Raw genomic sequence first — 24,410 nt, 5'->3', positions numbered from 1 at the left:
CCTGATGAAGTGCTTGCTCCTGAGTGTTCTTTACACCATGTGGTTGCTCACCTGAGGAATGTGACATGGTTGTTATTTCCCTGCAGGGATAGTCTTAACAGAGGGTTTTGCTCATGTTTGTGAGCTAGTCAAGCATTTTTATGGTTGTTCAGGTCTCTTGTAGGAAAAGTGAGAGGAATTTTTCATGAAATGCAAGAGATGACCATGTGCCTGCTCTTATAGACATTTTTAAGCTTTCCTTAGTGTTTGAGTTTTATGGCTGAAGTGTCTTTTAGTGCAGTGGGCCGGTGCACTGCCTGCCTCCTGGATGTCAGGAGGCTGAGAGCACTTAGCAACCTGTAGGAATGGGCCTGTTAGCATCTGAATGTGATTGTCCTTAGCATTTGTGAAGAGTTAGTCTGAATGTGTCACCCGTGAGAGGTGAAATCACCATAGTTTGTGACACAGGAGAAACTTGTGTTGCTTGGCATGTATGCTAATGCATTAGGTGGGAATCGATTTCACTCCTCACTTATATGTGCACGAGTTTCTGTAAATACAGGCCAGTTCCTGAAAGGCACTGATTTTAAAAAGTGTTATACTGGCATTAGTAACTGCTGTTGTTGCTAAATGACCTTTGGATTTTTTTCCTCCTTCACAGGCAGACATGAAACAGTTGGTGCAAAGCTCTTGAAATCTTATCAGAAACTGAGGTAATATTCAAAAGGACAAGCGGTCCTAGGACACTGAGAATTTGTATAGGTGATATATTTTATGCTATAAACTAGCCAACAGTTTGTATTTTTTTATTATGAAAAACAAAATTCAACACTTTTGGAGTACAAATGACAAAAACGTAGAAAAATTGTCACTTTTATCTGTCAGCAATCCATAGAAAAGATCTCAAGTGCAACAGAATACTATGTTTAGAGTAATAGTGTTCCTTGAAATGAAGGGACGTCCATTATTTTTATGTGCTTATATTTTTTGCATAACTGTTTACACCATTATCTGTTAAATTTGCACAATACTTTTAAATGATCATAGATGAACACTATTTACTAATTGTCATAATAGCATCATTATTGATTCAATGGGAGATATTGCTGATATGACAGTTTTAGAATAAATAGTAGACAGGAAGCTCTGTATTCAATTAGACCTTTCCACTAACCAAACTTTAAAAATGTAAAAAGTCTAATTTACAGTGAATAAATACTTTGACTAGAGGCTAAAGCATGCCCATACTTAAGTTATTACCAGTGATATATAATGAACAGTCTGCTTAAACTATATGGTATTAAAGTAACCCTCTTCCTTAAAACACAATACCCAACCACAACAACAAAAAGAACCACCAAAAATAAAACTAACGAACTAAACCCCCTCCTCCCCCCAAAATCCCACTTAAAGTAAGATATATAGAGGTGGTCTCAATTTATTATAATTATCTGGCTAGGCATAGCTGCATAAGACAGAAACTTATAGTCAGCTAGATAAGATCCTAACCAGAGCTTGCTTTTACGTAAATGTGGTAAAACTAGAAGAGAATCAAAAAGGAAGTTTACCAGCTGCCTTGAGATCTGTGATTGTGCTGTGATAACAGAATCAGTCAGATAACAGTTAGATTCTTTTTCACAGACCAGCACTATTTACCACAGATGGAATGGTAGGAATGTTGTAAAGGTCCTCTAACAGCTCTGGACTCAGGCAAGGAAGGATCCTTTCATTATTGTAAATAAAGATGACTATTTTCTGAAAAAAATTCTGAAATAGAAATGTGATGTGTTATACAGGAATTGTGTTTTAGAACTCAGAACACAGATTGTAATACTGCCAACTGTATAGAAGTTTAGGGAGTCTGTCCTAACTTAGGTCTTCCTGGTAGTTCGAATTCAATAATTTTACCTAGGTCAGCCCACAATTAAGAAGATAGAAAGCTAGACCTAATTTTTAAGAACAGGCAATAAACCTGTGTTGCAACCCTTAAAGACACAGGATGTCAACCCAGATTTTTTTTGAGTACAGGAAAGACCATATAATAAAGATACTGTGCATGGACATGGTTTATTTATCCATCTATTGGCATAATATATTAAATGTTGTTAACTGTTAATCTCTTAAATTTCTAGTAAAATTTCTGTCGTACCTCCAACTCCACCTCCTTTCACAGAATCAACAGCAGGAATCAATGTGATGGTAAATGTACGTATCCACAAAATATACATATATATATATATACTCATCTCGAAGAGTTTCATTCATGTGTAAAGGCCAGCCACAGAAATGTAGTAAACAACAACTACTATAACATCACACTGCCATATAAACGATGTCTTATGTTCTTTGTCATTATTTTTATGCTGTGTTGGTACCAGGAGAGAAAGATTAGAGGCTATGAGGGCTGTTTTCAATTAGTTTTCAGTTTTTGAGGGAAGTGTTCCACCACTCTTCTTGACACTGGAATACTGCATATAGTTTTTGGGGCCTCACTGTTGGAAGACTGGACTGGGATCTCCTGAGCTCCCCTCAAACCTGAAGGGGATCCCATGTTCCTAAGATATTCAATAGTTATTTATAAAATGACCATTTCATGTGTCACTTCCATTATTGAGTGAAGAACAGTGAATTTGATGGTTGCCTTTGCATTACAGTTTCTAGTGGACAGAATAGTAGGACATGGCTCAGAACGCATAAAAGTTGCACTGAATTACTATTTCGGTTCATTTTGGACTGGATCCTCAGGTCTGTTTTTTAAGCCCATTGCAGTTCTGTAAACAGCCTTATATGCATACCTGAAGTTTGACAAAACTTTGATTCAGAGGCACAGGAACATCTGTAATAGATAAAAGTATTAACTACATTACAACATACTGGTGATGTAATTAGCTGTATTTATGAAATTGCTGTGTGATCTTCCTACAAGGAGTTCCACTTATATGTCAAAGACTATGGAACTGAAAAGATTACTTTCCATCTTCAACAGCTGACAGTTTTCAACTATGCCTATGTATGTCCTCAGATATATTTTTCTACAGAAGTGAGCAAAGGGCTGCAGCCTTACCATCTGATATAATCATGGAAACTTTAAAATGACAATTGTTGTGTTTTCTTACTCATGGCATCTCCCATTTGCAGGAACTTGGAGAGTCTAAAAGGTTTAATAAATCTGTGGAAAACTTGTTTTTGTCTCTCACAACACACATAAAAAGTAAGTAGCTTTCACTGTTTTGTCATTCTATAGTAATGAAGTCAAATGTTTCAATTTTTTGGCCACAGTGTTGGCCAAGAAATAGTTATAAAACAAGGATATTGAGTAATGGCTGAAATGATTAATGCTAAGGCTATGCCAATCTGAAAAATAATATAGTAAATCAAATTCTCCTTCAGTGTTCTGCTAGTTTTTTAATTTGCTGATTATATCAACCCAGAATGGCTTTCCTGTAAAGACTGAAAAGACTGTAGTATACAATCTTTAAGTTTACCAGGTTTTCAGATACAGTGTATTTAACTCATGTTAGCACCGAGTAATAACCAATTTCTGCTGTATTGATCTTCATGTTTTCTGTCTGACTGAACCACAACTGACTGTCAAAGAGTCTGCTATTTAATGGAAGTAGAGTTTAATATTTTCGTTTACTGGCAGTTTTCATGAGGACTTCCTTCCTCTTTCTCAGTCTGTCTAGTTGAGTGGGTTTTTTGCAGTGCATATTTCTAGGTACCGTCCAGTCTTAACAACTCCTCTTTCATTCTGATACTTTTGGTTCCTTCCGTTCTCTTATGCTGCTTGTTCCTTGGGCTGCAGACTGTGTGTGCACCTCTAAGACTGACTACACTAAGGACAGCCAGGCAGTGTGAAAAACAAAGGCATCAATGACCAGAAGAAAACCACTTCTGAGCCTTAGGAAGATTACAGAGGCTTGCAAATTTGCATGTATTTGAACAAACCGTAATATTTTCTTGCTGGCTTCAACTTACACAACCCCACATGTGAGACCAGACCTGAATAAAACTGGCTTTAGTGCCTTTCTGCCTTTCCCCCTAACCTCTTGCCTTACCTCTTGTTTGGTCTTTCCTTTAGCTTCTTCTACCCACCCTAATGGGCTGTTTTCCTTTAACTATGCAAATTCAATGTTGAGTCTGCATGAACACATATTAAAGCCATGCAGAGACACAGTGACTGTTGCTCCACACAGAAAAATATAGGGTAGTATAGGACACTATTACTGGAAGCAGATAGGTGAGGCAGCACTGAACTGGGTGCAAAGTAATTTATCCAGCTTTCTGATAGTTTGAAGCCTGGTCATATCCCACAGTTACTGGTAAAGACTGTCAGGACTGCAGCAAGCTAATTTATTAGTTCACTACTACCAAATGGAAGATCCTCCTCCACTCACATCTTTTTCTTCTTTCCCTCTTTCTAGCCTTATGCTGCTGTGACTTGAATTAGCACTGGTGTTTCTGGACCCCTCTGGAAACTGGTTTAGCTAATTTTAAGGGCATAACATTAACCTGGACAAAACATATAGATACTTTTCTGCTGGTTTAGTGAGTCAATAGGCTCAAGGTAGGACATATGTGTTGGAACATGTACAGTGGAGGGTACCATGTGGTCAGGAGCCAGGGATTGAGGAGGGAAGAGCAGTGGTTGAAGAGGGAGACGGCAGCTACTTGTTAGATCGGCTCAGCTGTGTGAGAAACCCCATGCAGGTGATACCATCCTCAGTTAGGGTAGAGCGGTTCGATTTGTGAGAAAATAACAGGCTGTTGCAATCACTGAAGTCAATAATTAAAAAGCATTGGAAGTCTTACGAAGAGAAAGAATTGGATTTCTTAAGAAACCAACTTTTTCAGACAATATGGCCTCCAGTGAAGCCTGGTGCTGTGCTGATAAAAGCATTTGGTCACAAGTGTCTAAAGTTAGTACTCTGTATCTTATCTAGATAAAAATGTCCTGGTTTGCAGAGGTATTTAATACATCCCACTCCTGTGCACTGAAGTAAATAAACACGGAGAACTTCGTTATGCCTCTGATTCTATCACTGGAGCCGGGGTGTGTGTGAGAGCAGTGGGAACAAAGGATTAGCGAGTGCAGCACAGAACGGCCATTGTACAGTCTGCTCTTTACGCTGTTACCTCCTGTTCCAGCGTGGCTTGGCAGCAACAGGAGATTATAATCCAATGGTTGCCATTTGGTGAATGTAAAATGAGTTACTGGCTGTAGTTTTATTTGCAGTAAAAAGCCACCCTTGGCTCTAGAGATAGTGTCCATCTTTGCTGACGTTTGGGTAGAGAAGCCAAAGGAGGAATAGATATGAAAACTGAACATTCATGTTTCTCACAATAACCTGTTCTGTAACCTGTTCATTTTAGGAGAGTGTAAGGCAAGCTGGGGTTTCCGCTTTGACTGCTGCTCAAGATATTCAGATTGTATCTATTCCATCAGAATTCTCACTCTCTTTTATGATCTCTGATTTCACTGTGTATTTTAAAAATCGGGTTTCATTTACGGGGGTGGCTTAATTGAGCCTGCATTTGAATAGGTCACATGGTTCCTTAATGATGTACAAAGAGTACAGTAAACATCTGAGGACTGATTGCTGCTAAGAACAAAACTACCCCAGAGTGCCTTTTAAAAATCACACTTGAGTCCCATTGTTTTTCAATACCATCACTGTCATATTGTCTGCTGTGTGAGAGGTTTCTCCACAGAGGTTCATGTTGTGAGAAAAGTATTTATTTCTTCTGTATGAATTAAACATATGATAGTCTCTCATGAAGAATTAATAACTTTTAAGTGGTACATGAAATAGCTATCTGGGATTAGCAACAAAGTGTCTGCAGCTAAACCTGCTATTTTCAACTTCAGAAATCATGGATGAGTGCTGCCCTTCCCTTTAAGTGAAATTCTGAATGTACACTGAGGAATAAGAAGTGAAAAGTGGTGCATTAAATGTCCAGTTGCCCTGTAGATTTATTTGACAATAAACTAGATGTTACTGAAGCGCTAATTCAATAAGGTACTTCAGTATGGCTAAGCTTATCTGTATGAGTAATGTTATTGAAGTCAATGAGGGCTAGTCATGTTCTTAAAATTATATGTGGTTTGGGAACAGAGTATGTAATATCTCTCCTTTCATACATATTTTGGATAAATTTCTAAATATTTTCCAATATGCTCTGCTTTCTGATTTTCATTGTCATATTGCTTTATGTTGTTATAATGATCTTGCTTTAATCCTGAACCAAACCAAACCAAACCACTTTACAAATCAATCTATACATACGGACTGTAGTAGCTATTTCTGCAAGGAAACTGTATTTGATGGCAGTAGTTCTGACAATAGGCAACAAAGAGTATAATTTCCAATTGAAATAGCAGGAAAGATTTAGGCAGGCAAAGTATAATTACATAAAATGTGACATGCACTTGTCTTCCTATCTGTTTCTTACTCTTAGGAGATCAACACTAAAGTTGCAGGATAAAAGTTTGAAAGCTACAGAATTAGCCTATAAATCCTAAAGGATTGCTTGCAAAGTTTGTTATAGTGACTTTTCTCTTTATTTTCACTTCAGAAATCTCAAAGTCTCAGAATGATATGACTGACAGATGTGTCCTAACCACAGACTTTGGGAAGAATGTGGAAAGAAGGTGGCAAAGAAGGAGCCAGTCTGACACTGCCATCAACATTACAAGCAAGGTATCCATATTATTATACACTGTCTCGAACTGTAAGAGCTGTTTCATGAATGAAATATATTTGTGAGAGCAATGACTTATACAGAGGAATTTTACTTGTATGAACAGAGCTCAGCTGATGTTCACTGACCATGATCAGAACTCTTATTCTCCACAGGGGTTTTGACAGAGTTTGCACAATTGATTTCAGTCCAGAGTTGAAATGTTAGACTGAGATTTTTACAAAGACCTTCATATAGAGAGGGAGGGGATGGGTCATTTTGCTCTCAGGTGTTCACAGGCTCTCTTGAGGCAGATTTGATGTCTGCTCTATGTGATTGTTGGGCTGCAGAGATGTACTCTGTCTTGCCCTCTTCCTGCCGAACAGGACCAAGCTATGACCATCCCAAAACCATCCTGGCAATCTTTGAACATTTTTGACTTGGCAGGGAGAAAACATTACTGTTAGTTGCTGTGCAACTTCCCCTTTCCTTTTGCTTTGGTTACAGTCTCTAACTTTCAGTGTTTTCTTGAGAAGTTTGAGAAAAATCCAGTCATCTGTTTTCCCACAAATTGTGCAGGGCTGAAAATGATGTCACACTTCTGCTTTAAAGTTACACTGAAGATTTTGTTTTGTATGCTTTCAGCTCTCAAGTGACTGAACTTTGTCCACACTCAGTTTTCCACATAGCGGCTACTTATTGAATTGCCTTGTTCATCTGAATGAGGTAAATGTGGTCTGCTAAGTGCCTGAATTAGGTGCTGAGAAAAGCTCTTGCTTTGGGCCAGACCTCCTGGCACACATTACTCACAGCTCCCTTGGTGCACATTGTTCACTTTCCTCTGAAGTGTCAGGTGCTGTTAAATGGAAGAGACAGGATATCAAACTGCATGGAATGGCAGTCTGAATTGGCCCAGCAAGGTCTGTGAACTCTGTGAAATTAGTTCTGGTATTTTTGTATAAAATTAAATTATGAACAGAATTGGCGACAATTACTGGTTACTGGAGTGCTGTTTTCATTGTGGCAAGCCACATTTCAGTGTTAACTTTATTCCACAGGCAGAGCATTGCTCTTTTAAAGCATCAGAGTTGGAGATAATGTGGATTTCAACTATGCTACATCTCACACTGATCGCAAAAAATCTGTCATGTTAAAAAGATGGATATGGACTCTTTGGCTTGAGAAATGTATTAGTAGAAGATTCCAAATTATTTATGTGGGGTTTAAATCACCCCTTTAAAGATTTAGGACTTAATTTATGTCCACACTTTGCATTGCAGGTTTTGAAAGATAGATTTCAATGTTGTTTGTGTGCCAGAGCACTATTTCTCTGAACCAGGAACCTTTTGTTTCATTTAAACCAGTTAGACTATTCTTAAGCTAGAATTTTAATTTTACTGGAATTACTGTTGATTTTTTTTTTTTTTTTTCATGTTAAAGGAAATTTTACTCTTCTCTTCCCACACTTATATCATGACTTTTTGTGTTGTTACTGTGTGTTTAAAAACTACTTTTAATTTCTGTCAATGGCACTATTTATTATTTTTCAATTTATTTTTTTTCTTTCCCATCTTTGTTTTCCTTTAGTAAGGGTAGCTGTTTATATCCCTACTAGAACTATACCTTAAGTTATGGGACAGAACATATTTTAAATTACACTTGCAAAACAACTAATTACATTTATAATGAAATATGGTACAGAAATTTTACTTGTTGTGCTTTCCACACCAGAGAGAACTTTTCATTATCAGAGACTGAATCAAAACAGTGGATTTTTTCCCCCTGGAAAGTGTGTATTTTTCTCTTGGGAATGACTGTAAAGTAATAGCTGAATGTGCAGTATATAAAACTGGGGCACTACTTCGTTCTCTAGAACATTATCTGTTTCTTAGATAAGTTTTCTAAATTTGTGATGTGTTCAGAGCTTGATTCCTCCAGATTAAAGTTTAAAGACATTATATTTAACCTCAGTATTAGTGAGAAAACCCCAATGCAATAGCAAAAACCACCAACCAGTGTAAAATCTGGATTTGGGAAGTTAATTGAATAGTGTTTTCAAGGGCCTCTTGTCATCAGAATCTCCAAGTTTATTAAGGGAACTGCAATTATACCTGCCCTCCTGGGGGAACAAGCAAGCATGTGCAATGTGTGGAAGCTGTTTGTGGTGCATTGGTAGCTGTGGGATACCTCTCCTGTGACATTAGAGCTGGGCTAGGGGGGAGTCTTGCTTGTGCGACCTGATGCTAAGTTTAGCACTGGTAATTATGGTGCCTTGTCAGTCACTTATTGTCTGTATTACACAACCAAAGTCCTCCTGATACAAGTAGAAGCTAAAATTCAATGTGTAGTAGGCTGTTGTGTTCAGCAAATTAAATCTGTGGTGGTTTAGGTTTTATAAGGCAGGAGGCAATTTCTGTGCTGGGAAATACACTATTTTGGTTTTGTTTGGGGTTTTTGAGACTGTATTCTCAATGCATTTTCTGTCTCTTTCCCTCTCACAAGGGAACATAATTCTTACATCTCTTCTTAAGGTCAGGTAGTTATTACACATAACAGTATCTGTGTGTCATCATAACAGCATTATGGTTAGGATTTTGCACATCCTGTTTTTTTCAGAAGTAATCTCAATATATTATCTCATCTGTTGTCCTCATTCTTTAGTGCTTTCTGCTGACTGTGCAGTAGGGGCTCTCAGGTTTGTTAAGTATATATTACCTGTTTCTTTTATACAAAAAAGTACCAATTCTTTTTGTTGATTTTAGTCAGACTGTATTCTTTCTAGTCTTTCAGGTAACCTCTGTTACACAATTTGAAAAAGAAATTATTTTTTTACATCCTAACCATATAAAATTTCTCACCTCACTCTTTTTGGACCCACTGAGCTGTGAACATGTTTTTCATAGATTATATTATCCAGGGAAAGTGGTGTGCCTGAATGAGCTAAAATCTAATTTCAGCATACTTCTAGCCATATGTATTAATCTTTTGGCACTTCTTTCTATTAACTGTTGTTCTGCATAACAGAGGTGGCTGAAGAAAAATCTCAAGGAGTTTTGCTATATCTATCTATCTATCTCAATTTTTCTCAAATTATCAGAGTTTTCATGGAAAAATTGGAAAGGTGAATGGACACAGTCAAAGCAAAGTCAAGAACATCTTGGAAATTTAAGCTTTTTCTATAAACAAAGTTAAATATGAACTTGTCTTTTTCTATTTTGAAGTCCCTTTCAATGTACATTCATTCTTGCATAGGTAAACATGGGCATGTGTCATACATATTGCAAAATACTATTTTTCATTTCCTGGAGGCAAGATTATTGTTTTTCTTCCAAAATTACTGTTTTGTTAAGGGCTAATAAGGCCTTTTATTAGTATATTACTACTTTTGGTGTATTATTAGTAGACTGTTGTTAATAATTGCTGTGGTAGTGATCATTACATTAGCTAGTGGTATGCTGATTTTAGAAAATTATTAATATAGTGAATGTACTACTAGCTGGAAGGAGAGAGTTATAAATCAACATTTAAGTTACTACATTATCTTTGAAAGTGTGCCACCTGCATGACCTTGATCAGAGTCAACTGTAGCTATTTACTGCATTTTCTTTTGATAGCTTTCCTGAAGGAACCAGGACATTTTCTTTATCTTAAAAAAAACTACTTTCTGAATTTCTTACAGATGAAAAGTACACCCAGTCTGCAACAGCTCATCACTGGGGCCCAAAATGACAGTGAAATTCTGACAAAAAGTAGTTGCAAGGAGGAAGAAGACATAACAACCAGTCCCACAAGCGACACGGTTTTCTGTGATGGCAGAAAACATGTAAGTTAAAGGATGAAAGACATAGAACAGGTGCTTAAAGGGAACAAATATAAAAGCTTGTGCAAAATGTTGGTGTATTTTAGATTATATTACAAAATGAAGGAAGAATTTTATTTGGTTTGTATCTGATGAAAGACTGATTGCCTTTGGCATGGTCCTCATGGTAATACTGTGAACTTTCTGAAGCATAAGCCAAATCAAATTAATAATGGATAATTGATAGATGGATACATCAATTAATAATGAATAATTTATAAAGCGGCTTCTTCTGAATTTTGCAAATGCAACTAACATTCTTCCCAATTTATATTAAGGTTGGGATTATGAACATAGTACTTTCTAATCTAATGGTTAGCTTTTTCTCTTCAAGCTTCATTTAACAGAAAGGTTTTGTCAGTCTGCAAGAACTGTGGTATTGGAAATGTCAGTGGAAATTCAAATGTCAGAATGTCAGTGAATGAAGAGGAAACTGGCAGTGATGGAAGCCAGAGGAGCAGTTCATAGGCTTAGGGCATGATATTGAATCATCCTCTGATGGATGGCATTTTGAATACTGCAGATGAGAGAGAGGGAAGCTGGTTACAAATGAATTCAGCACATACTTTAAAGCCCCTATGATTAACTGTGGAAGCTAATTTCTATGTATTAGTGACAAGGTTAAGCAGGGTGAAGTATCCAAAGAATTCATGACCGACCTTGTAAAATGATTTAGGGAATCAAAATTAAACCAGCCTGCTGGCTTTACAGAGAAGTATAAACACACACAGGGACCTTGGTGCTCTCTGACAGTTTACTGCACTGTGGAGTCTGAGGTGTTAAGCTGACAAATGGGTAATAACTTGTGGATTACATTCCTGATGCTATAGACCATTTGAACTGGTCTATAAAGGGCTCAGGCTTAAAACTGTAATATTTTTACTATCTTGTAAGAGGGGACAAATTCCATTAAGCTTCTCTTTATGGATAAGTGCTGGATATTGAAGGCCACTCCATAAAAATGTATCTTCCCAACTATCAGATGGCATTGCTTCCAGTCATGCCACCAGAAGTACAATACATGAAGTCATTGCTAAATCCCTGTTCGCTGAACAAAAAGGATGGTGACTTCTACATTGAATGTATGTGACACCTGAGCAGCTAGGAGAGGTGTGGTGATATTCAGTCCAGAACACCTATCCAGCCTTTCTAAATAAATAAGGTGTTCTGTGGAATAAATATTAGGGACTTTCACAGAACCTTTTCTTAGGACATGAGCTAAAACAAAACTCTTTGTATTCCATTACCATAAAGGATTTTGGTGGAAAATAATAATTTTCTGGTCAAGTGAATAAAAATATGTCAGTGAGTGAAAGAGCAGAGCAAAACAAAGCTGCAAAGGAGATTGATTACATTGATAAACATCTTATGGAGGGAGCAAGATTACATGCAACAAGCATCAGGTCAAAAAAGTCCTGAAGTTCTTTTGACTTCCTCAGCAAGCACTTGGCTCTTCTTTTGTCTTGTATGTGTGTTACTTAGAGTTTATAAGATAGAGTAGATAGGTGCTTTAATCTAATGGATCTGTTGGTGTGAATTGAGTATTTGGCATGCTGCACAAATGAAGAAAAGTATCTACATGGAAGAGAGATATGATCTTATAAACACTACTCTGCAATCTTAGCTGCTGGGTTGTGCAATTCAGAACTCCTTGGTTAACCAGTCCTGTGTGGGTTGGTGTTTATTTTCAGAGGGAGGAGTGATCTAACACAGATATCTTAGCAATCTAGGGCAATGTTGCTGTGAGACTAATCACAACAACAATTGAGTCTTCGTGACAAATGTGATGTAAAAAATTCCTAGGGCTCACCTTAAAGAATATCATTATAAATGAATGGAGACCAAACCATTTTTAGTTGATACGTTGTTACAGTGAAGGCTACGTAGCACCATAAAGTTACATGTCTGGGCTGGGCCACAGAAAGCATTATAGTCTCTTCCTTCTTTGCCCTGTCATGGCTTCTGTAGTGCTGGATGCAAGTGGTTTTTGTATATGTGGATGGACAGCATCCAAACCTTTGCCCCAAAGGTGAAAGTAGATTGAAAGGAGAACAAGGTGAACTAGGAGACACCTTCTCTTTGCACCAGAATACAACAACAGGAAGTCTTCCTATTTTAATCTTTCCTGAATCCTACTGGTCTGCAGTACAAAGTGCGCAATTTTTATGTGGAATTGAGGCATCTTGTAAAGTATTTATGGAATGTGCAGGCCACTTATGTTTCCTTTAATACAGGACAGAAACTAATGTCTCAGTGGTGTACTCTACTGTGTGCTATGTACTAAAAGGAGTCTAATTCAATGTTTTGTACTTTCTTAGATTTCAGAGTTTTTTTTCAATCCCTTTCACTTACCCAATTTTCTTATGGGAAGCGACATAGCAGTTTTATTCTAAGACAATTTCTAGATCTAGAAGTTACTTAACAAAGCAATTTCCTAACCTAGAGAGCTTTACCCTAGAACAGGGCAAAGCAGTTGTTATTGCAATTACAGTCATAATTTTCAGGGCTGTTATGGAAGCAGTGGAATGTTTTATACAGGTTACCTTACATTTTGTGATTTGCAGTAGCTTTACAGTAATGTCTATAAAGATACTGACTATTAAAGGAAATAAATGTTTTGCCCTGTTTGATCTGACACTCATTTTCCCAAATGTTTGTCTTTTCTTAGGGAAGCTTGTTTAGTCTTAACAGCACTTGCACTGAATCTGGCAATTTTGGCAAAGCTAATGTCACAGGAGAAATAGAGTTTGCCTTAAGATACATCTTCAGAGCTTACATCTTGGAAATTTGCATCAAGGGATGCAAGAACCTGGCTTATGGAGAAGAGAAGAAGAAAAAGTGTAACCCGTAAGTATTTTGCAGAGGAGGAGAGAAAACATAAGGAAAATATTCTGGTTTTTTTGAGATACTTACGCATGTTGTGATTGAAATGGATTGATATATGATGGTATGCCATATTGGCACTTTCAGAACCTCCAACATACGTACCAGCCCTTTGTACATATACACACTGCAAGACAAATATGTTTCATACCAATGCTTATTCCATTCTTACAATTTTCTGCTAGGAATTGTCCCTCTCCCTTCTTGTGAGCAGGCAGTTGGGTATCTATGTTGCTGATGAGTACCTTTGGACCTCAAGAATAGCTGTTCAGATTTTAGTTCTTAAGTTGTGCCCAGAAAATTAATATGTAAGTGGCTGAAACATGAGATGACCTGTTCCTAATATGTCTGCTGACTCACTGTGGCTCACTGGGTGATTGCTATACTACTTGGGTGCTTTTATCTTCTGTAATAAGAGTAGAAATTTCAGATGCTGCAATGGATCTTAAAGTCTAAGGCTGCTTAATAATTACGTATCATTGTAAGAAGAAGAAATATTTACTTCTGTAGATAAAATATGCCATAGAAATTTTTGCTGGACAGTTAAGCCTTGGTGATTTATCTCTTTATTGCTTAACAATGCTCTCTGACCACGCAGCAACCACCGATAGAAAATCAACAGGTAGAATACCTAACTACCTGTTCTTGTCCCTGCTGTCACGCCGTGTTTGAGCATTTGAGTGACCATGTTGGAACTGAGGACTTGCAGTCACCTTCACCCAGAAGGTCGAGGGCTTTTGTGCATCTTGCAGAGAATAGTCATGAAGACAAGCTTGGTGATGAGCAGTGCCTTGCTGGAACAGCAGCTTGTGGAGCAGGACAGTTTGGGAGCACTTCAGAAGTGGGTCAAGGTTCTTTAAGTCCCTTGGTAATTAAGCCAGGCAAACAATTACAGGAAGGCTGAAAGGCAATGTGGGAAGTGTTGTGTAGTAAACATTATGTTCTCTATTGGCACATATTTATATATTTCTGTTGGTTTCCAAGCCAACAGAAAAATTATAGTATAACTCTCTTAACATGCTTGCTGAAAAGCAGACTTTTAACTGATGTTTAAAACCTGTTGAGTTACTTAGCTTACTTGCTGGTTTGAAGTCTGACTGGCTACATTTTAATTAAATTGATTTGAGGTCATAGAAAAAGAGGTTAAAACTTCTAGGACTTGTGTATTTTAGAAAGTAGTTTTATCTATGGATAAGTTCAGAAAAAATAGGGAAAATGTGTAAGTTTTGCAGCTATGATATGAGGTACAGCTGATTTTTATTTACCCAGCAAGTTAATCAAAAGGCTGTTTTAGAATTGGTTTAAATCATAATATGTGAAATATATACAACAAATACAGTTTAAAAATATTTAGTATTAAGTAAACAATCACTCCTTTCCCTGACAAGCTGTGAGCACTCTCTATGGCTAAAACTCTTAAGTTTTGAAGCCATAACCCAATTACAGCCCACTGAACTGATAGCAAGGAGAATATTTAGGTATTAGTGTTCACTTGACCTAGACATGAGAAACTTTGGGTAGGAATCATTACTGCTGGATTTTGGTGCAACTCAGCTTCCAGAAACTTTTTTTACTGGTTTTCCTTGAATCAATGTTAGGACAATTTTGACAACTTTTGGACAATCTCCCATTTTCATTCTAGTGGCTATTAGAACAATTAGCATTTTTAAGACTTATGAATTATTATGTATTATTTATGTGATAACACCTTTTTTGCTACATGGTACCCGGTGTTGTGAAGACAAGATATTTTCTTTATGAACAAGCAGCAGTGATCCTAAAGTTGATTGAGGGTTTTTTTTTCTTTGAGCACATAATATGCTGTTTGTTTTCATCATAAAACTGTCACTAAACCTGGAAGGTGATTTCTTTAGGGGCTATTTTATCAGAGGCCAAGAGTACAAAACCAGAAGATTCCTGTTCAGATCCTAATCCTTTCTGAGTTACAATAGAATTGAATCACATTAGCAGAATGATACACAGGGTTCCTTATAGTCTATCTGCTTTTACTGAGAAAAGATATAAATCACATTTTGCCGTTTTGTTGATGGAAACTTACAAAGTCAATAAAATTGTTTAAGAAATAAGAAAAACTCCTCTCATCTAATTGTTTTCTCCCTGCCCCTTCTGATCATTTTCAATGTATCTTTCTCTCTCTCGATAAGGTATGTTAAGGTTTATTTACTTCCTGATAAATCTCCTTGGAGTAAGCGAAAGACAGCTGTCAAAAAGAGCACAGTGGATCCAGAGTTCAATGAGACTTTGAAGGTACCGTTTGCAACTGTGTTGCTGCTAAGTGTGCTTTTCTATGGTACAATCCTGCAAGTTCTGAATCGACCTGATAGGGCAAATTTAGGAGTCGCTAACAATAATAATTTTAAAAATTATGGTTTTTTCAGTCCAAATAAGAGAAAATGCTTTTGGAGTTGCAACAGTAAATGGCAAACCATTAGAAGAGTCTGCCTTTGTCCAAGAGAGCACTTTTAATGAATACCAGTGTTGTTCTGAGTTACCTTTGCAAAAGCAAAGTGTCTTCCATAGACATGGGGTTTTGTACGTTCAGGAACTGAATTCAGTGAAAATGGTCAAAAGTGCATAGCACTATTACAGGTGAACTACATCATGCCACTGAGATCCAGCTTGGTGGGATTCAGCTGCAAGTTAAGGCACCTGCATTTAGAGGGAATTGCAAGTGCTCCTGGGAATCACTGGAGCCCAGGGTGGTTCAGGGTGATTAGCCACAGAGCCTACACCCAGCTTCTGATTCAACAGCCTAAATATGGATAGCGATTTCCTTGCCTCTCCATTGCCTTCAGCTTTCAGTGCAGGTCACCTATGGGCTGGGTATCATGTTTGCCACTCTCATGTGGGTATATTAGATACCCACATACCGTATACCATGTGGTATATTAGATACCCAACAATGTCTCAAAGGGCTCTAACTATGTCTGGGGAGTGGATCAAGGCTTTAATTAGTGATCACCTGAGTTACTTCCTTGCCCCTGCTGACTGACTGCATTAAGTAGATGTCCACTGAACAGGATGGGAGTTTCAGCACCGTCATTAGATGTCTTAATCTTGAACTGGCCTCCAGAGCAGACAAATTCTGCTGGGAGCGTAAACAGAAATATAAAAAAAAACCCCAACCCCCAACAAAACCCAAACCAAACCAAAAAAAGAAACAAACAAACCAAAAAACCAAACAAATGAAAAAAAAAACACCTAACCCAGCAAAAATGGTCAAGAATTATTTAAAGTTCTGAATTAATAATCAAAATCTTTAGCAAGGCAGGTCAAGGTATTCCTGGAATGTTGATATATATTTGAATGAGCATTATTTAGCATTTAAATTGTGGGGTAATATGCAGATTGCAAAGCATACGCAGACATCATGGTTCATATCTGCCTTCAGCCATGCTGTGCCTGGGCTTCCTGTAAGCAGGTCATGAACGTGGGCTGCATTCATCCTGTGTATTGCTCTGTAAATGCTGTTTATCTTTCTAGTACAAGATTGAATACTCCCAGCTGCGAAGTCGGCAACTTCAGATCTCTGTGTGGCATGCGGGAGCACTCAAATACAGGGTGTTTTTGGGGGAAGTAGTGATTCCACTGGCAGCATGGAATTTTGAAGAGGACTCAATGCAGTTATTTGACTGGTATCAACTCAAACCCAAGGTGATTCTTAGTTTTTGTTCTTATTTTTATTTTGAGAGCAAGATGCTGTAAAGGCTATGAAAAAGATCATCCTTCTGAGATCATTGAGGGAAAAATGCTGTCAATCCAGCCCATTAGTAAGATGTGTCACAAACACAAATAAGCTCTGACAAAGATGTGTAAGAGAATGATTGCAGTAATGCAAACTTCTGTGTGTCCCTTTCTTAAGCTTGAAAAGCCTGAAGATGATCTTACCCAGTACAGCGGTGAACTCCTCTTGTCTGCAAGACTCTTGGTACCAGCCCAGTATAAAAATTTCCAGTTTGAAGGTATAAAATGTTTTAGCATTCATAGAGGTCTTTTCCAGTGTAAATGGTTCTATGATTCTGTGAATCCCTTGGCTAGAAAAGAATTGAGATCGATGAAGGACTGGCAATGTGTCCATGTAATATTCCTGTATGGGATTTTTAACAGCTACAGCAAATGGTGCTTTTTGGTGTATTAATTTTTTCTTTTCCAAATGACCCCAAAGTTATCAGCTTGCTTTCTTCAATTCTTCCTCCCTGTGCAGGCCTGTGTATTGGGGTCTCTGCTATGTACCTAGAGCTGTGAGAGGAGCAGTATCACACTGTGGGTTTGGCTGTTTCTCCTGCTTCTGACTGTTCCAGAGAAATGTTTCTGTGGGTACCGTCCTGTGTTGACATTTCACAAACACAGCAGAAAGCTTTATCTTTGGGACAGAAATCACAAAGCAGCCTGCTACTCATTGCTTGGTTTTCTTTGTGTGAATCATACACTGTACAAACATGTTAAAATCTTTCAAATATTCCTAGTACAGCCTTATGACTCCTTATCTGAGTAGTACCACTTAGGCATTCCCCTACTTATAGCAGCATCTTAAGCTATGAGCTGAACTGACTGGGCATTTCATGTGATAAGGGCTCCCTTTTTCAGGAAACAAAGACCAAGGAGTTCCCAACTGCCAGCTTCAGGTTATGATATTTGGGGCTAAAAACTTGCCCATGCTGAGACCTGCTGGAGTGTTGAACTCCTTTGTTAAAGGGTATGTATGAGACCTAACACTACAAATAGGAAATGTCACGTGTTCCATGCAAATGTATGTATTAACATGTTTTCATCAGCAGACTGCATTTGAAACTGCCATCGTCTACACTTAGACTTCCTTGTAATGGCTTCATTTGAGTGCCTGCAGAACAGCAGCAGTTTGCAGAGTGGTGACAGGTCCCACCTGCCCTCTTGGTCTTGAAATTTAGAATTTAATGATGTCATTAAAATTTAGAGTTCACTAGCTTAAGTATGTGCTTTTAGATATTAGGAGAGGAAAAAAATTTGCAAACAAATACAGTATCGTCATTCCTAGTTTCAGCTTTTGCAGAATTAAGTAAAGCTTGGGATACATTGAAAACTTTTATCCTCTTCATTCCAGACATTTTGAAAGAGAAGGGACTGAATTTTTCTTCAGTATGCTGAGTAGCTTGTATGTGGGATCATTTTACTTTCCTGTTGTCAGGCATCAGATGCCATTAGAATATGATACTGGGGTAAACTTACATCTCATAACACTATTTTACCTGCTGTGGCACCTATCTTTGGTGAAATGGGTGAGCATTTTAGCTACTGAAAGACAGGTTTTAGGCAGTGTTGACTAACAGCACGTGGAGTAAAGACTCCTTCAGTAGTCAGTGACTGCAAAGTTAAAGCAGACCAGAAGAACCTACTTGCATTCACATTGATGACAAGCAGGAGAAGGTGCAAATCCCAAAATAAACACACTAGCACCATGTTCTATCTTGTACTTAAGCTAAACTTTTTTGCTCTTTAAGGTAAAACAAAGAGCCTTAGCTGATTATTGCAAATGCTCTGTTTTCTTGTTGAGAAATCAGTAACTTTGCTGAACTCTTATTTTTTTGGGAAAGTTGTCTTATCCTTCCAAACCAAGCAGAGGTAAGGCAGAAGTCTCCTGTCCTGAAGAAAGAAGCCTATCCTCAGTGGAAACACTTGTTTGTCTTCGATGGTGTGACCCCAGCTCAGCTACAGCAATCATGTCTACACTTGACTGTCTGGGACAAGTCAACTTTCAGCTCAAGTGATCGATTCCTAGGAGGAGCCAAGCTCGGTACAAGTAAGTACTTTACCACTAAAAGTTGAAGGTAATTTGGGGAAAAGGTCTTTTAGTTTACATCCTAAACAACAATAATTATACTATGCTATTTATTGCCTGCTATCATGTGCCTATGCATGCAGTCCCAGCCTCTGTCATAAGCAACTTGCAGTCTTGGGCTTTGATCCAGCAAGAACTGATGCATATGCTTTAGTTAGGTCTGTGGGGAAGCTCAAGGTTTTCAGTGGAAATTTTCAGGAAAGCTATTTGTTAACATGGTAACTTTTGAGGTCAGAGCCATGCCAAGACAAGCACAGAAACGGCCTGGCTCTAACTCCACCCAAAGCTCTCTGTATTTTTAGAGACTTATTCCCTTAACTGTTTTTTATGAATTGGCTAATTTTAAATGATTTCTCATCAAAAGAAAGCACAAGAACTAATGATCTAGTAGACTCCAACCTTGCTTATGTTTCTGATTATCATTTTACATCCACAAATCAATCCAATCAATGAAATACAGAAGGTGAAACTTGCTCAGAAGGGGCTATTGCATGCGTGAGTTTTGGGCTCTGTTCTAACATAAGAGCAAACTTTCTTTCTGAAGGCTGAGAAATGTTTGAGAAACATCTGAAAAACCCTCTGCTTGCTAAATAGGCCCTGTTTCCCTGGTAGTTGAGCAGGGAAGCATTATCATAGAATCACAGGATCATAGAAACAGCTGGGTTGGAAGGGACCTCTGAGATCATCAAGTCCAACCCTTATCACTTGAGGGCTGACCAACAGAGTCTCCTAGCCCCATCCTCCCTGAGAGTAAGTGCTGTGGTTTCAGTATTTGAGATGACAGGTTCAAAAAAGATTGAGGCTGTCATGTTGTTTGGGTATCAGTATGCACTTTAGAGGAGTATTATCACTAGTGATAAGTCAATGTTTTGCAGGCTTCCTCATGAACTTTTTCTGATTATCTGACCCAGCATTTTCCTTTCTGCTAGAGCAGGGGCTACCTGCTTGTAAGTGATTCAAGCCCTAAGCTTAGTAATGCACTGAAGGTACTGGAGATGAACTGAAGCAGGAGATTTTGTATCATTCAGCTATTAATAGTGCACACACTTGCTCCTCTGCTTCTAGTCATATAACCAAAAACTTTTTATTTGCTGCAAGCGGAGATCTTCAGAGAGAAATCCTAGTTTACAGGATGTAAGTAATACTTCAAAAGTATAAATACAATTTATTGCAATTAGTGCCTTAGGAGCTGAAATTACTGTAGAAGTGGGTGAACAGGTTATTTTGTTAACCAGTCCAAGTGGGCCTGAAGCTGGGTAAGGCTTAGTGAAAAATAACTGACCTTTCCTTTTGCTTTCTTGCAGAGGAACTGCTTGGCTCTACAGACCTTGTTTCTCAGTCAGTGCTCCAATGGCAAGAAGTGCTCTGCAACCCAAACATGTGGATGGACTTTACACTTGTACTGCATTCAAATAAGGAAAACTTTAAATCATGAGAAATTATCACACAACTTTTCCTTCCCCATTTGTGATATTTTAGACTTCCCCAGACTTCAGGTCTGGGGAAAGTATGATGCAAATGAATCCACTCTGGCTTTTGGGGAATAGACTTATGTATTTGAAAGTGTGTGACATTCTGAATGTTTTATTTCTTAAAAAGTAAAGGCTTTAACTTGTGTTTCTAGCTGGAGTATAAGGTTAATATTGTTTCTTGAGGAGTTACAGTCTCAGTTTGAGATGCATTATGTTGACAAAGCAACAGTAGCCAGAAAATATGCAGTTTTCCATTTCTGGGCATAGCCAAGCTCTCATTGTTTAGTCACAGCTAGGAATACTTCTCAGAGAAAATAACTGTTACAGGAGGAAAGTTATGTGCTTTCACTCTCAGGTTAATGTTTTATACACAGAACTGAAAACTAGCTTATCTTTGTCTGCTTACTGCAAAGGGGAGATGCTAATAACTCTGCTTCAGAATTATCTACACTGCCACTATTATTTCACATGCCACTAAAAAGCATTGGCCTGTAGCCACATCTCTCAAATGTGTGCTGCATCTTAGGGCTTAGAAAGTTAAGGTACAAATTCTCCCTCAGTAGGAGTATGGGACAACAGCTGATAGACTAAGTGTGGGTGTAATAAGTTCCTTCTTATCTGCCGCTGTAAGACAGCTTTAACAAGTCTGATCCATAGGGTGTACAGCATGTGACAAGAATTTAGCTCCTGACTAAATGACTTTATCATTTATTCATGTGTACTGGTGGAAATGCAAGCTTAGGCCAAACTACTGCAGCAATTTGCCTTGCCTCGGATGTAGTGTTACAGTCAGCAGAAACTTCATATATACAACTGTAACTAGTGCTGCTGTGTTATACTTTTGTTACTGCAAGTATTGCCCTTTCTTCCTTTATAGGTCAGTGTGGCTTTTAAGGATTTAAGATTTAAAGACACAAGGACTAACAGGCTAAGCTGAGGAACTAAAAGAGCAGTAGTACACCTTATACAGAATACACCCCACACAAGAAACACTTGACTCCACATCCTTTGTTACTTTGCAGATCTTTTATTTAGATGTTTGCTGCTGCAAATAAAAAAAACCCCACACAAGATTCTACTCACGTATAATGCAGCATAGATATTGTAAATGGAAGAGAAGAGGTGACAACATACTGTATCTCACTTTCTAACAGATTTTCAAGGAAAGGGGGAGAGTGGGGAAAGAATGGTCACAGAAACGCTCTCTACTAGAGAGAATTCAACTGTGATATAAACAAGCAGTCCCTTCATCTTTGGAGTCTGAAACTTTAAATCAAACATTTAAAAAAATTAGAAAATTTGTTAGAAAAATAGGTGCAGTAAAATTGTATATACTGGATCATGTGTACATATAACAGTTTTCATTAAGTAAAAAAATGATCTTTACAAATAATGCTTTATAGTAAATAATCAGCTGCACTGTATCAGACTACAGTGCTGTTCAGGCATTTTTACAGACACAAGTCTTATTAAATCTGAAAAGTAACAAAATATACAGAGCAAAACTATTTCCCTTTAAACTAGTACTGCAATCCACATGTTGCATTTTTTATATATATATATATATATAAATACTACACTATAACTGATCAATAATGAAGTTGGAATGCAAACACAGTAGTGTATTTGGATTCCAACAGAGTATTTGCTACTTGTTACGTGAAGAGGATATGAGTGTCCCTATGCCACACTTCTGAGCCATCACTGCAGAAATTCTCCAGTTGAGAACAGTAACCGGAAAACGCCTAATTTCTACACAAAGTAGTTCTGAGGTGTTGTCAGTTCTTTTGTGTGTGGGGGTGGGCTGGGGAGGGGGAACATGGGCATCAAGACCAAGGGAAAAACAGGGCGTACAAGCACATGTGCAAGGTTGTACACACTCAGGTGCTTGCAAATCCTGAGTTCCAGAACCTGTCTTCTCAACTGCTGGACTTCGCACTGTAACTAATAATACAAAGACGTATGGCACAAAATTCACCCACAGATGCTTATTTTTTAGACCAGGATGAATCCAGCACCTGCACAGGACATGTATCTTCAACTAGAAGCACAGCCTGTTAAAATTTGTCTTGCTTAACAAGAGATGTGACATAAGGCCTTTTGGCACTAAGCAAAGGCATGAGCAAGTTCCCAGGATCAGTGGTACAATAAGTTTTTAACTATATCAAATTTCAGAGAAGGTACAGGATAAATGGGAGATTTAAACACCTCTGGGTTTAGAGAACATTTGTTAAGTGTCATACAGTGATGCCTCCTCAGGAAAAAAAAAAACAAACCAAAAAACCAACACAACAAAAAAACCCCAAAATAAGAACACAGCATTAAGATCTGCCTTTCCCACAGTCCTGTCTTCTTACAAGCATTGTTACATCGCCTCAAACTCATCGATTCTCTGCTTGGTGTTGCCTTGCCGGATCTGCCGCAGCGTCTTGTACTTGTCACGTCCCTGTCGCATGTTCTCTGAGTGGATAATGTCGTTTTGGGTCCTCTTATTTTCATCTCTAGCCTGGGCCAGCTCATCTGTCAGTGCCTGCAATATGAAGAACATTGAATACAGGTTATTTGTAAGAAGCTTCCAGCTCATGACAGTTCTTTGGTGAGAGCTGACAGTTGACAGATGACTGGACAGATCAGTGACATGGATACAACATATGTTTTCCATAAACACTATGGATGATTTAAGCAACCTCAAAGCTTCAGCAATGAGAGTAATCTTTATATACCTTGTCTTTATTTCAAACTGCCTACAGGAACTGTAAACAAAGAGAAACTATCATACTCCATGCGTATAACCAAGTGGTTAAATGACGTTTTCCAGGAAAGACTGTTTCAATTACTCTGCCTCCCCCAGACATCATCTTACCCTCAGCTGACTCTGTACACGTGCATTCTTCTCTGCTTCAGTAATGCGCTTCTCCTCATTGCGGTCATTCCTGATCCCCTCACTGGAGAACTCTGCACTGTAGGCAGAGTACTCAGAGCCTTCGTCTTGCAAGTTATCGTGGACATGGTAGTTCACTGGCTCATAGACAGGTGGTGGAGGTGGAGGTGGAGTAGTCATTACAAGGTGTAACTCCTCCTTTGTCTTTACCAGATCCTCCTGGGCTTCCCTGGCCTTCGGGAAAAGAATAAAAAGTATTTTAAATGCATTTCTTGCTTTAAACCAGCTTAATGAACACTCAAATGCTTATCTTCCCAGTTTTTTCAATCCACTATGAAAAGCAAGGAAGAGAGAATTAAATCTCTGCAGCTGACAGTACTCTATTAGTCATATACAGAACTTTTTTTATTTTTTTTGCTAGGTATGTTATCGTTCACTGTGTAATGTGCAGGAGATCTAAGCAAAGAATCTTCTTCCACTAAAACAGCCTAGGAAAAACTGTTCTGGGGGAAGCTAGTTATCTTCATCCTGTTCTCCATTTGAAGAGCTGTAGGCTGAAGAGACAAGAGTTCTACAGAGCAAGAACTCAGATTCCCAAGTTGGAATTTTGAATGTAGTTATGCACTAGGCAGGTACCTTCCTTAGTGCTCCAGTGGTTTTGCCCTCCCATGCAGCCCATAGCCCTAGTTACAGGGCACTGGGAGCATCAGGCACTCTGAACCTTGTGTGGTTTGTCTTTGGTTTTAGCACATCATATGTTGCTAAACTATGCTGACTAGGAAGCCACCAACAACAGCACACACTCCTCAAAATGGATAC

The 24,410-nt window shown here is 38.2% G+C and overlaps 2 protein-coding genes across 4 annotated transcripts in view; one reads left to right on the top strand and one right to left on the bottom strand.

The window, feature by feature from the left end:
* SYTL3 (synaptotagmin like 3) overlaps window positions 1-20,889 on the top strand; it is a 32,672-nt gene extending 11,783 nt beyond the window's left edge. For both annotated transcript variants that reach the window (XM_051801566.1, XM_051801567.1), the window contains 12 exons: window positions 641-692; window positions 2,112-2,184; window positions 3,118-3,190; window positions 6,556-6,680; window positions 10,340-10,483; window positions 13,188-13,366; window positions 15,568-15,670; window positions 16,907-17,077; window positions 17,286-17,385; window positions 18,011-18,119; window positions 18,994-19,199; window positions 20,543-20,889. In XM_051801566.1, the coding sequence (XP_051657526.1) occupies window positions 641-692; window positions 2,112-2,184; window positions 3,118-3,190; window positions 6,556-6,680; window positions 10,340-10,483; window positions 13,188-13,366; window positions 15,568-15,670; window positions 16,907-17,077; window positions 17,286-17,385; window positions 18,011-18,119; window positions 18,994-19,199; window positions 20,543-20,673 (1,466 nt within the window). In that variant the 3' untranslated portion in view covers window positions 20,674-20,889. The remainder of the gene's footprint in view (window positions 1-640; window positions 693-2,111; window positions 2,185-3,117; window positions 3,191-6,555; window positions 6,681-10,339; window positions 10,484-13,187; window positions 13,367-15,567; window positions 15,671-16,906; window positions 17,078-17,285; window positions 17,386-18,010; window positions 18,120-18,993; window positions 19,200-20,542) is intronic.
* An 825-nt stretch (window positions 20,890-21,714) lies between these two features.
* Window positions 21,715-24,410, bottom strand: part of EZR (ezrin) — a 37,273-nt gene continuing 34,577 nt past the window's right edge. For both annotated transcript variants that reach the window (XM_051801568.1, XM_051801570.1), the window contains 2 exons: window positions 23,574-23,825; window positions 21,715-23,240 (listed from right to left, as the gene is read on the bottom strand). In XM_051801568.1, the coding sequence (XP_051657528.1) occupies window positions 23,076-23,240; window positions 23,574-23,825 (417 nt within the window). In that variant the 3' untranslated portion in view covers window positions 21,715-23,075. The remainder of the gene's footprint in view (window positions 23,241-23,573; window positions 23,826-24,410) is intronic.

The sequence above is a fragment of the Manacus candei genome, unplaced genomic scaffold (assembly GCF_025592945.1).
Source record: "Manacus candei isolate 608988 ecotype Guabito, Panama unplaced genomic scaffold, ASM2559294v1 h1tg000052l, whole genome shotgun sequence".
In the NCBI taxonomy this organism is placed as follows: domain Eukaryota; kingdom Metazoa; phylum Chordata; class Aves; order Passeriformes; family Pipridae; genus Manacus; species Manacus candei.
The sequence above is the reverse complement of the archived record's forward strand: the minus strand, read 5'-3'. Positions and strand labels throughout refer to the sequence as shown.